Raw genomic sequence first — 13,968 nt, 5'->3', positions numbered from 1 at the left:
CAGGGAAGTATAGAATGAACAATCCTGTTCCAGGCTGCCAAAATTATTTTCTGCATGCTGAGATGTTATTCTCACACATATAGACTGCATGCAGGTAATCCATTTACTTTATTTTTGAATTCCAGATTGTTTTCTTGCAAAAGCAATTACAGTTATAATATATAGCAAAGCATCTCTATCTTTGGTTCTATGTCTCAGATATTTTTTTCCAAAAATAAATAGGTATGGCAGGAAAAATAATTCAACTATCTTAGGAGAAACCCAATATTTTATAAAAACTAAGCAAAAATATATAATATAATCAATGTTCCTTAGACTTTTTTCTAATCATCTCGCTTAATATCTAATACTAGTGCAATTTTAATATGCAAATGATTGTGTACCCTGTATTTAACTATACAGCATAGACACAAAGATGTCAGAAAACAAAACAGTACTTTCTTTTAAAAATTATTTAAGAATTATGAATTCTAAAAATGTATGAGATAGAACTGCTGAAATCTGTTAATAAAATTGACTTTAAAGAAGCATAAGAAAGAAATGTTGATGTAGTAATATTGACAGATCATAGAGATCGCAAAAAACCACACACAACAAAACCTGAACGTATTACCTAATGCCTTCAGTTTCTGAAAAATATGTTAGCGTTTTTTTTTTTTAAACTAATATCTATGAAAGCTCCCTGTTATGATTAGACATGCAGGTGATTTAGTGAGCTTCTTTTGCTGATGGCTTCCGTCTCTTTTCAAATAGGATTTTTGCATCAAATAACTCTCTTTCCCTGTATCCTAGAGATGGTCCTTTTAGATACTTTGCTTCAGCTTCCTTGTAATCTAATCCATCAACAGCAGAAATTGAACAAATGATTGCTTCTGGCAGAAGAACTTCTAGGATAAATTTAATTTTATCATCTCTTATCCGAGCTAGCATTCTTTCGTCTATTTTTTTGTAGATTTCTTGTAAATATTTCACCACCTCATCCAACTGATCTTCATCTTCAAAGTATGTTTCAATACAGGGAGTGAACCTCTTTGCTTTCAAAAATGATTTCAGCCACCTGGATGCTTTTGTGCCATTTAAAATGGAAAGAAGATGGTTTTCTGTTCCTTTTGCATTCACAATGAAGTCCACTAGATTCCTGTTGGCTCGGTCCCGAGCCGACTTCATTCGGTCAGGAAGAATTTTTTTGAAGGACATTCTCTTGGTCTGGGAAGCCATGGCCATCGGTTCCATAGAATCTTCATTATGCAGCTTTGGAAATAAGTTCCTGAAGGTATCTTGTTTGATTACTTTCCTGATTGGATAACTAATGTCAGCAGCATAATACTCAAGGAAAGAGCCTGTAAAGGAACCACAACCTAGTCTAACTCTGTAGTCACAAATCAGTGAGATGCACCAGTCAATACTTTCACTGTAATCCTCCCTGGCTTTATCCACTAGTGCTTGTTTCTCTTTACAATCAAATTTTTTTAATCTTCTCAAAAGCACTCTAATGCCTCTCTTTACAGGATTCATGTTTGCCTCAACAAAAACCACACTTGCTTTTTTCTCTTTTCGCCTGATGCTTTTCACTATGGCTGGCCAAAATGGGTATTTTTTATATTTAAACCAGACTATCATTCCTGCTTCAAATGAACGTGGCTCATAATGAAAAACAACGGGTGGAAGTACTTCGTCTTCCTCATCGTCATCTAGTACAGAAGGATCAATAGGATTTAGAGGCACTGATTTATCAGAAGCTTGGAGTTCTTCTCCATATTCCTCAAAATCTGGATTCTGGCCACTTCTATCATTATTCCCATGGAGTGAACAATCCATGACACGGTTAGAGGCACTAAATGAAACCTGACATTCCCATGAACAATGACTGGGGGATGTCAGAGCACCTGTCTCTGATTCCACAGGTTGATTCTGGCTGGTATCTAAGCATGAATTTGAGGGACCCTCTCCAGGATCCTCAATATTCTCTAATAAGGTAGAGCATTCAGAGGAAATGGCCAGGGTCTTTGGGCAGATATCCTCTGGCTCCTCTTTCAAAGTTTTTGGCACAATGAAGATATCTGGTGGTGAAGTTGGATTGAACTTCTCTTCTTTAACATAAGCATCTTCCTCTTTGATTGTAGAATCCAAAGGCATAATTGTTGGGATGTCAATCTTTTTCTTGCTCTCCTTTTCATCGTCTTCTGAAAGTGAAGGGAAAATTTGGCACCAGCTGGAGTTTTGTGATGATTTTGTTTCCATCTCACTTGGAAAAGTATCAATGGTTGCATGCACTTGTGATTTATCATCATACAGGGAATCATCACTCTCTGAAGATAGTAACAGAAATGTTGGAATTTCACTTTCTTCAAGACACTTTGATAAGTTTCCTTTAGGCTTCCGATACTTTTTACGAGGGGGTGAATTAGAAAGCTTTTGTGGTACATTTTGAGACAGTGTAGTGGTCTCTTCTTCATCTGAACTGCTTGTTTGATTCAAATTTGTTCTCTTATTCAGAATACCCAGTGCCATTTTTAGTGATCTTGCATAAGCTGTTTCCTCTCTAGGTGGAGAACTGCCCTCTGACTGTGCTGCTAGTGAGGAGGCAATGGCTTCAATTTGAGATTTATTTAGGATCTTTGTTTCCTTGCTTTCCACTTTAATTTTTTCATCTACTGAGAGTATTTGAACTTCTAGGGAAAATGTCTTTTTTCTCTTACTGTTTGATGAAGTCTCACATCTGGACAAAACTTTTGCTGGCCATAACTGGTCTTTCCAATTGCATAAGACATATTCAGCATCCATTATGACTTAGATTTGTGTACTATCAGAGACTGAGATGAATGGCTATTCTCGTCACTATTAAGGCAGTTCCTACCCAAAACAACACTCTCACCAAAATCTCCGTTGTCTTAGAATTACCAAGTGTTTACAGCTTGTTTGGTCTGTTCTTCTCCAGCAGAATTTCCCAAGGATGCTTGAGCCCGTTGCTTAAATGGGACAATATGAGAGATACTGCAATAGGGAAAAGGAAAAGAAGAAAATTATCAGCAAACAAGATTATTTTGCCAAAGTGGAAGGTGAGCAATTACAAATAGAGATAAAAGAAAGAATAATGCTCAGTGGGGCATGATATGGAGGGGGGAAATGCAGCATAATATAAAGTGAGTGTAAAAATTAAAGAAGTGGTTTATAATACCTCAAATTCAAGAACTTGCCCTTACAATTTTACAAATGATTATTAAGGACTGAATCAGTGCACTTGCTGGCAGAGGTGGGAAAGGTTGCAGTGGTAAATCAGGGACTCTATTTATGTTATTAACTCCTTTAGGACATTTATGTCTCTACTGTTATACCTAGGGCAGTGGTACTTCAAAGTTTTCATGTATCAGAATCATCGAGAGGTCTTCATAAAACTATATTTCTAGGCCTTATCCTGATAGTTTTATCCAGAAGATTCTAGATAGGATCCAACATTTTGTATCTCTAAGTTCTCAAGTTATTCTATTGCAACTTGTCCAAGAACTTGAGGAGCATTGTTCTAGATGAACACACAGTTTTATAATTTTTAAGGTATAATTACTTTCCTATTTACCCAAAGCAGGCAAAGTATGCATCTCCTGGGCTCGGACAATAACACAATGACCTTGTTAAAAACATGAGCTTAGAAGGCAGAGATTCAGAATGGTTGCTATGTTTACTAATTGGGTAGGATAGTTATCAAAGATTTATTGAGAGTAAGGCAGCTAAAACTCAGGTAGAAATCTGAATAGCCTCTTGCACAATTTCTTCATAGTGGTTTAACATGAGATTCTTCTCACAAACTAGAATTTATGACTTTTATTTTTAAAATATATTTTTTGTTGATTTCAGAGAAGGATAGAGAGAGAGAAACTCCAATGATGAGAGAATCATTGATAGGCTGCCTCCTGTATGCCCCCTACTGGAGATCGAGCCCACGACCCAAGCATGTGCCCTGATCTGGAATAGAATGGTGACCTCCTGGTTCATAGGTCAACATTCAATCACTGGATCACACTGACCAGGCTAGAACTGATGATTTTTAATTACACAATGTTATGGCTATAGAACAGGGAGCAAAATAAATTATACCTCAAGTTTTCAACAAGTTTTTAATGTGAAATGTTTCATGAAATGGGAAGAGCCTTAGCCAGTATCACATGTGTCATAGAACTGGTCTTGTGACCCAGTTGTCTTGATTCTCATTTGAAAAGAAGAACGGCTATATAAAAGGAGATAGAAATTCAAACCAAACAAATGGAAAAAGCATATAGAAACTTTCCTACCCAAATGTTAGAAGGCATGTCATTCTGAAACACAGGAATGAGATGAAATCTCATCTATGATATAGATGCCATATTTATTTTCCTTCTTTTTCTTTTTAAATTCTCTTTGTGACACAGTTTATTTGGTTAATGTGGAAATGATCTCTCTGACTAGAAAAGTGTGAGCTGGGGATAAGAGAGAAGGGAAGTAACAAATTGCCCTGTGTCTATTATGAGCAAGACTATAGATTTTGTTTGAATCTGCACATCAATCATTATGTTGATTTTTCCTTCTTTGCAAAATAATTTTTTTCATTGGAATTTTAATAATACTCTACATGTTGTCTCATAGTCCACTAATACAAAAATATGTTTCATTGCTTTGTTTCCCATTTTCATAAAAATGGTTGCCTACAGAAAATGCAGTAAACCTGGGAAGCCCCATCTTGTGACCAGAATCAGAACTGCAACCTCCACGGGACGCATAATCAGGGCTTCAATTATGATCAGATCCTTTTTATGACAAGCGAATGAACTACATTTAGCCAGCCAGAAGCCTTCTCAGGCTTCTTGAATTTTCTATTCTAAGTTCAAGGTTTTTGTTTTGTCAGATTATAACAGGGTCATAAAGTTTTCAATTACAATGTTTGTGATTATAAAAATATACAGATGCTTATTAAAAATTGAAAAGGTGCAGAGAGATATATACAAAATAAAGTACAACTCTACAAATAGTCACTATGAATATTTTCTATAATATCAGAATTTTTTGCATATAGGAATAAATATTTTCAAACCAACATCATATCTCAATTAAAAACATATTTTGAACATCTTCCTATGTAAATATTTCCCACATGATTTTTATGAATTATTTTATATTTTTCCCACATTTACAACATTTTATCTCAGTATTTTACCTAATGATGTAAACCAAGTAAATAAATAAGTATATATTAGTACTATTTTAAATAGTAGTAAAGCCAGCTCTGTTTCTCCAGCTACACAAATGATCTTATTAATAGTGTGGCAGATATGTTTTCCCAGACTTGGTTGCATATATTTGTAGTAGCTAGCATACCTATGTTTTACTAAAATACACATTTATTTTTAAGTGAGATCATATAATAAATGCTATTCTATAATTTCCTTTTTTCACTTTATACTATTTATCAGACATTTCAAATCACTACATATATTTATTCTCTACATATATAATATTCTACTGTATGGTTACATCATTCCATACAATATTTTAAAAAACTGCTTATAGAAATAAACCAAGTCCTTTCTCTATCTCACTCTTAAAAGATATAGAAAAATAGTTCTTGCTGACCAAAGCCATACCTGTGATTTGAAAGAATGAGTTGCGAGGACACACACAGGGCTGTAGCCAACACAGCAATTAGGCTACACACTTGATCAGGTCCAGGACAAGGTCCACTATTGGCAAAAAACAAAGGGAGGATGTTTGCACATCTGCATATGTCTATGAATGCTTATGTGTTTTAAACAAAATGGATATGTTGTTTCAGCTTCACTTTTCTTTCATGGTTATAAAAATAATCATGGAAAAATATACTCTAAAGATGCTGCAATGGGCTAACCTGACCACTGAGAAATGCTGACCAACATGGGAGTTTATTTTCTCCCAGTTTGTTTTTCTAATTACACATATATATGCATATGTATGTACAAGTGTCTTCAGCCAACTACATATATGTTCCCCTTTCCATGTTCATATACAGGTGACATATAGCCTTTCAATCAATTCATAAGAGTATTCTCTCCTATGCTGTCACATATTTTATCCATCATTTTTTGTGTAAAGTAAAAATGCTTAAAAATTCAAGCAGTAACAAAATTTCAGCAACATAAACATGGAATACCAAGTCAATAAATTAGCATGGAATGGCTATACTGCACTGAAATCTTGATATAGAGGCTGTAATCTGATCACTTCTTCTCCCACTGTAGATTTTTAAAGCATTGGGAGATACAGAAATGCTAAAGGATTAATTCCTTTAAAATGCCAGAAATTCTTTCAAAACCACACACTCTTCTCACCCACTTTAAGACCACCATTCCTATTTTTCTCATCTTTACTCTTGGGCCCAGAGAAGTCCCTAAAAAATAACTAGATTTAAGACAGTCATTACCTTGAAGCTTTTTGTCAGCTGCAGCCTCCTGAAATGCAGTCCCTCCACCAAGAATGGCCAGGCACTGATTGCTTCCAAGCTTCTGAGAGAATGCTCCGCCTCCTCCCTGTGATGGGGAACACAGAAGGCCTCTCCCTGAATTGGAGGAGGGACAACAGTCAAGTTAAACTACTGAAGTGTTAAAGGGTAGAAAATGTTCCTTAAGGAACTTAAAAGTGAAATGGCAACAAGCGTCTGTTTAATTTCCATTCAGACCCTTAGAATGTGTAACTGCTTGGTAAAAAGTGGTAGCAAATTCCTTTATTAAAAAATAAAAATCTAGTTTAAAATATTCCTTTCATATTTTTCCTTGCCTTATCTAGCATTTTACCTCTGCAGGTAAATTTAAAACCCAGTTGCTAATGCTTCATTAAAATAGCTCACTAAGACTCTTGATTGGGATTGCACTAAAACTGTACATTATTTTATGAAGAACTACTTCTTTGTAATAATTTTTTTCTGTTCCCAGTACATGGTAGTCACTCCTTTCATTTCTTCTCTTAAATGCTTCAGGAAAGTTTCAGAGATTTCTTTACAAACTTGTTTTACTAAAATACACTCTTATTTTTAAGTGAGATCATATAATAAATGCTATGCTATAATTTACTTTTTTCACTTTAGTTTCCAACTAAAGGCTGAAAATTACTGGTTTGGCAGTAAAGTATACATTTCACATACCCTCATCAATAATTAGCAATTCCTTCTTCTTATGTTTTGTTGGCATTTTCCACTCAAGCAATTCAATGTGGGAAATTAATTTTTAAAAATTTACATGCCTTTGTTTATATGCATGTCTAAAATAAATTTTGCAAATTTTGTTCATTAAAATTCTATCATGTTAAATTTAAACTTAGATTTTTAACTTAGGAAGACAATTTTAAATACCATTAGTGCTAATTTTGGGAATGAAAATATTTGGGGATGAAGTACCTGTGTAGTATGTAATATTACACACACACACACACACACACACACACACACACACACACACACATATATATATATATATATATATATATATATATATATATATATATATATATATATATAGTAAAAATCTATCTTTATATAAGCATTAATATTGGAATAATAAATACCAATAAATAATGAAGATCTCTAGGCTGGTGTGTTAGTAAGGGCTCTAATAATTATATGGGATGTTTTCTGCTATAAAAAACCCCTAAATCTCAGAGGTTCAACCATAAAATTTTGTTTTGCTGATGTCAAAGTTCAATGTACTTCATCAAGTGGTCAGAAAGGGGAAAGGTTCTCTGTTCCAAGCAGTCATTAAGAGACTCAAACTTCTTCCATTCTACAGCTCTACCATCTTCTTTGGCCTGGAAGTCCTCCATTGCATTATTTGTACCTGGCTAGCAATCTTATAAAGAGGGGTGTTGGAAAATCTTGTGGAACCTTTTAGGGACCAGGGCTGGCAAATTTTACTGCTGGTCACAGTCAACTAGATAAAACTGCCATAGAGGCTGGAGAAGGTAGTTTTCCTGTGACTCAGGAGGAGAATGAAACGTTTTTTTGAGCACATAGCATTCTCTCTACAGGAACTTTCCCCTTTCCATCTTTTATAGACTTCTGTTACATGATTAATGCCTTTTCACCACCATGTATCATAGTTATAATGACTAGGACAGTAGAAACTTTTAGTTGCTGACCCTAAATCTACTCTTTGCATTCTTCTTCATTACAAGAACCGCAGTTGCACTCAGGTTGACTATGTAAACACTTAAAATATTATTTTTCCCAGACTCCCCTACTGTAAGCTATGACCATGTAATGGAATTTCAAAAATAGGTGTGAAGATTTAGAGAAGGTGCCTCAGAAGGGGTTGGACAGCCACTTTGTGCCTTTTCCCACTTTCCCTCTTTCTTTTGCTTTCCCTCTAGAACTTGTCTATGATATAATTCAGAGAGCCATTATGGACCAAGTGACTTAGATAAGGAATGTAACTCACACCCTGGCCAAGTGGCTAGTTGGAGCATCATCCAGTACAACAAGAGGTTGCATGTTCAATTCCCAATCACGGCATATACCTAGGTTGCGGGTTTGATCTCCGATTGGGGCACATACGGGAGGCAACTGATTGGAGTTTTTCACATCGGTGTTTTCTCTCTCTCTCTCTCTCTGTTCCTCTCTAAAATGAATAAAAAAGGTATCCTTGGATGAGGATTTTTTAAAAGGAAGGTAACTCACTAGGGATGGAAGTACCTTAACCCTTTCATAATGGTACTACCTCATTTCAATAACTTTAACTTAGTGAAAAAGTAAACTTCTATCTTACTTAAGTCACTGTATTTTCCAGTCTCTCTTCTAGTAGAATAAAAGAGTTCATCTTATAATCATAAACAAAAATATCAATCTTATTAATATTTTTAAAGCTTTCAGGTTATTACTATATAAATTCAAGAGATTAGGCCAGTAGAAAATATGGCTTTAGTTAAATAAAGAGACATATTCAATTACATATTTTATAATGTAATATTTCTCATTCTATCTTCTCATTTCACATGTTTGGAAAAAAAGCAAATGCACACAAAGTATGGTCCTTATATTAAGAATACAGTGTTTTATTTATTTTATTTTTTATATTGCACATAAATCAGGAAATGCTACACTAACTCACTATTTCCAAAACAAAATGCAAAGGAAAACATTAATTCCATATATAATATTTTATATTTTACTGTTTTAAGAAGGTAGAAGGAGGAGGAGAAGAATAACCAAGAATAAATGTTAATATACTACTATTATTATAATGAAGACAGGTAATAATTATAGATATAACAATATCTAATAACTATAAACGTTTTTTTTAATGTGCCAGGCACTATTCCAAGTACATAACATATTATCTCATTTAATACCATGTGGTAATTTTATGGAGGAGAGCCCCCATAACTGACTCATTCTGCATAACAGTAATATTATTAATAATAATGACAACAATAGAAGCCAAAAGTGTTCTGTATTGTGTGCCAGGCATTGTGCCAAGTTCTCTGTATACATAATTTCCTTTGATACTTATAAAATCTTTTTAAGTAGGTATTATGAATATTCCCATTTTGTAGATGAGGAATTAGAGAGGTTCATGAACTTTTACAGGTATTTGACTCTAGAGTCCATGTTCTTAATCACTAAGGTACACTGTGATTACATCATTTTAAATAAAAAGTGCTCTATAAATGTGTGCTGGTGAGTGGGTGAATTAATTAATTTGCAATATCTATGTATTAGGAGTCACTGGAATGTAGAGAATTCTGACGTGGTTCTGCATCTAATATAACATAAATTAGTCTTATCTTACCTAATAATAGACAAACATGTAAATTGACCATACCTCCGCTACGCCCACCAGCCAATCAGGAGGGAATATGCAAATTAGAAGGACAAAGATGGCGCAGAGTGGCAAGGTGGGGCAGGATGCTTGCTATGAGAGGGAGGGCGAGGGGTGAAGGGATCTACAGGAGAGGCACTCTGGCCACAGTGAAGACGAAGACTGTAGACTCCAGAGTCTGCAGCAAAGACAAAGACGGCAGTCTGCAGTGAAGATGGCAGACTCCGGCCAGAGTATGCAGCAAAGATGAAGATGGCAGACTCCAGCTGGAGTATGCAGTGAAGCAGTGAAGACAAAGATGGCAGAGTCCGGCCTGAGTCTGCAGCGAAGACGGTAGACTCTGGCCGGAGTGTGCAGGGAAGTTGAAGGCGGCAGACTCTGGCTGGAGTCTGCAGCAAAGGCAGCAGACTCTGGTTGGAGAGAAGGCCTGGGTCCCGGGTGCCGGAGGAAAACCTGTGCTGGAAGCCAAGGGAAGAAAGGCCTATTGCACGAATCTCTTCGTGCAACAGGCCTCTAGTATGACATAATCAATTATGATAGTGAGTGGCATCCAATTATTTTAGCCAAATTCTAATGCTTAGAAACAGGTCATAGGTCCTGCTATTACTTTAGGAGAGTGAATTATACCAGGGGGTACATCATCTAGGGTATGTTTATCACAATACTGTTTGATGAAAAGAAAAGTATAGTGATATTGACATGATCATGGTGTCTGTCTAGGGTTACAGGTAAGGGGAGGGTGTAACTATATAAGGATAGCACAGGAAGTCCTGGGGATGATGGAACTCTTCTGTATTCTGACTGCTGTAGTGATCATATGAATCTATAAATGTATAAAACACAAAGAAGTTCATACAGAAAAAGTCATGTTTTATGTATGATAAAGTATGATATTAAAGAATAATTTGAAAAATAAAAATTTAAATGGAAAAATTTAACAACCATTATATAAAATCTAGAGGTCCAGTGCACAAAATTCGTGTACGGGGGGGATCCCATCAGCCCAGCCTGCACCCTCTCCAATACAGGACCCCTTGGGAGATGTCCGACTGCCGGTTTAGACCGGCAGTCAGACATCCCTCTCACAATGGACTGCTGGCTCCTAACTGCTCACCTGCCTGCTTGCCTGTCTGGTTGCCCCTAACTGCCCCCACCCTGCCGGCCTAATCACCCCTCACTGCCTCTGCATGCTGACCTGATCACCCTTAATTGCCCACCCTGCCATCTGGGTCACCCCCAACTGCCCCCTCCCTGCTGGCCTGGTCACTCTTACTACCCCTCTGCTGGCCTGGTAACCCCCAATTGCCCCTCCTGCTGGCCTGGTTGCCCCCAACTTCCCCCCTGCCGGCCTGGTCGCTCCTCACAGCCCCACTTCCAGCCTGGTCGCCCCACACAGCCTGCTGTTCAGTCGTTTGGTTGTCCCTCACTAACCCCCCTGCTGGCCTGATTATAGGCATCCATCTTGTGAGGGAATGGCGGTCAATTTGCATATTACCTCTTTATTATATAGGATAAACTCTCTACAAGTATGTTTTAAAAACTACTTGCTTCTTCCTAAAGCATATTTAGTAACAAAGAAAACAAAAATAATACCCATATATACATTATTAGAATGCACCAGTTCCACTTCCATTTAGGATATAAAAAGCATGTCACCGATAATTTAACAATGATAAAAATATAGGTAATTAGCAAAAGCATACCATCACTTGAGCCTATCAGAGAACTGACATAAACTGAATTTCAAAGAGTGACCAGCCCCTTAACGTGGGACATATGAACTGTTTCACCTTTGGCAAGTATGGAGACAGAGGTGGCTGACAGCAGATGAAAAGAAATCAACTGAAATTTTAATGAATTCTTAAATTCTTAATGGGCTAAGGTCTCAGTAGTTTGGAATATCTGGCATCCCAGGCACTAATATACTCACTGCCAAGTTCTTTTTCACAGTCCTTAACCAGAAGCACACAAACATGACTGGGGACAAATCAGGAGTACAAAAAGAGCCCATTTCAGTGGTTCAGGTATGCAGGAAACAATCAAGTGTTACTGGCAGACAGAAATGCAGCCCCATACACTATCAAAACTATTCTAGGGGAGAGACAGAAAACTTGCTCCTTTTGGACCCAGGTTTTAAAAACCCCCCACACAAAACACTGTTTCTGGAGGAGGAGCAGGAAACTCTGGGCCCAGGATCCTACAAGAATAAAAAGCAGTAATAAGCTACTGATCAGGAAAGAGCAAGACTATATCTCTCACCAAAAACCAACCCCAGATACAAACCAGAGTTTAGCTGGCATGCTAAGAGGAAAGAATGCTAAGAAAAATGTGTAACCCTCAAAGTCCAATTGTATATGACTTTCCTAAGTTTAAGGCTGAACAGGATAACAGAAAGTTCTCCCTGCATCATCATGAGGCTAGTATCTAGTAATAACAGGAGTCTAATGCTATGAAGTAGGCAAGAGCACAAAGACAGACACCCCTCTAGAGGCACAGCTATGAAGGAACTGCTGAAAATTTAGGGTTGAGAAAAATCATTGATAAAAATTCTATGGCACTCTAGGTTCCACTCTAAGCAAAGCAATGTACATTATTCAAGCCAGATAGCAATGAAGTGAGAAAAGGAGGACACAATCTCCAGAATATTTTATGATACTAGCATTATCCTGATACAAAAGCTAGAAAAACACACACAAGTAAACTACAGATCAACGTCTCTCATAAACAAAGACAGATCCAATGATATAGATACAGAAATGATACATAAAATTATATAGAATAATATCTATATATATATAAGCCTAAGTGACCAGAATGACCAGTCACTATGTTGTGCACTGACCACCAGGGGGCAGATGCTCAATGCAGGAGCTGCACCCTGGTGGTCAGTGTGCTCCCACAACCAACCTCCCCCAGCTGGCCAACCTCCCACAATCTCTCCCCAGGCCAGCAGGCCCTGATTTCCTGATCTGGGCCTGCTGGCCAACCTCCTGTGGTCTCTCCCCTCCAGCCAGTCAACTCCTGTGATCCCTCCCCTCTGGCCAGCAGGCCCCAATTGCTTGATTGGGGCTGGGCCCCAGGCTGGGACAGGGAACTGGGGTGGGTGGTGGCAGACACGGCACCTTTCCCAGGGCGGACGAGGGCCGGCTCCTTCCTTGGGGCTGTTGGCTAACCTCCCATGTCCTGTTCCTTCCCCCAGCCAGCAGGCCCTGATCTGCCTGCTGCCCACCAGTTGCAGTGGCAGTGCGGTGGCAAGGGAAGGTGGAGGGGGGAGACAGGGAACTGCATGGTGGTGGGGCGCCAACGATGGCAGTGTCGGAGTCTGGAATCCATTCCGACCACACCTGGCCTGGCAACCATCACCTCCTGTCCGGCCCGGGCCTGATCAGCCTGGCCCTGATTGAGGCCAGGACCTAGGGACTCCACCCATGCACGAATTTTGTGCACCAGGCCTCTAGTAGAAAATAAAATGATATAAAGTAAAATACAATGTTATAAAAAATAATAATACATCATGACAAAAAGGAGTTTATCATGGGAATGTAAACGTTTTTATACATTTGCAAATAAATCAATGTACCAGTAAACATCAACAGACTAAAAAGTAAAAAATATATCTTAATGCATAAAAAGCATTTGACTTAATTCCAGAGACATTCATGATAAAGAAACACCCAGCAAACTAAGAATTAAATGGATCTTCCTCAATCTGATCATGGGCATCTACAAAAATCCTAAAGTTAACATCATACTTAATGGTGAAACATGGAATGCTTTTCCCCTAAAATCAGGAACATGTCAACGATGTCTGCTCTTACCACTTCTATTCAAAATTATATTAGAGATCCTAGCCAATTCAGTAATGCCTGAAAAATAAAAGCATACAGGGTGGGGAAAAAAAGAAATAAAACTGTCTTTATTTGTAGAAAACACGATGACCTATGTAGAAAATCCTGATGAGTTTACCAAAAAAAAGCTATTAGACCTAATAAGTTTATTATCACCAGATACAAGGTCAATATAAGACAATTCATTTCTATATAATAAAATTTGGCTATTGCAGTTTAAAAAAGAACCACTTATAATACTATTTTAAACAGGAAATTCTAAGGCAGAACAAATGTAACTAATATGTGTATGATTTCTATGCTGAAGACTT

General features: G+C 37.4%; 1 protein-coding gene and 1 long non-coding RNA gene across 2 annotated transcripts; both read right to left on the bottom strand.

The window, feature by feature from the left end:
* Window positions 1-708: 708 nt before the first annotated feature.
* Window positions 709-2,784, bottom strand: PWWP3B (PWWP domain containing 3B; the record flags this gene model as incomplete). The annotated part of the gene is made up of 1 exon (XM_079765788.1): window positions 709-2,784. The coding sequence occupies one exon, from the start codon at window positions 2,782-2,784 to the stop codon at window positions 709-711; it is 2,076 nt and encodes a 691-aa protein (XP_079621914.1).
* Window positions 2,785-2,921: 137 nt separating this feature from the next.
* LOC307095935 lies at window positions 2,922-6,533 on the bottom strand. The gene is made up of 3 exons (XR_013813240.1): window positions 6,425-6,533; window positions 5,613-5,708; window positions 2,922-2,994 (listed from the first exon to the last, which is right to left on the bottom strand). It is a non-coding gene; the product is annotated as an uncharacterized lncRNA (long non-coding RNA).
* Between the last annotated feature and the right edge of the window lie 7,435 nt (window positions 6,534-13,968).

The sequence above is a fragment of the Cnephaeus nilssonii genome (genome assembly GCF_951640355.1).
Source record: "Cnephaeus nilssonii genome assembly, chromosome: X".
NCBI classification, from domain to species: Eukaryota; Metazoa; Chordata; class Mammalia; order Chiroptera; family Vespertilionidae; genus Cnephaeus; species Cnephaeus nilssonii.
The sequence above is the reverse complement of the archived record's forward strand: the minus strand, read 5'-3'. Positions and strand labels throughout refer to the sequence as shown.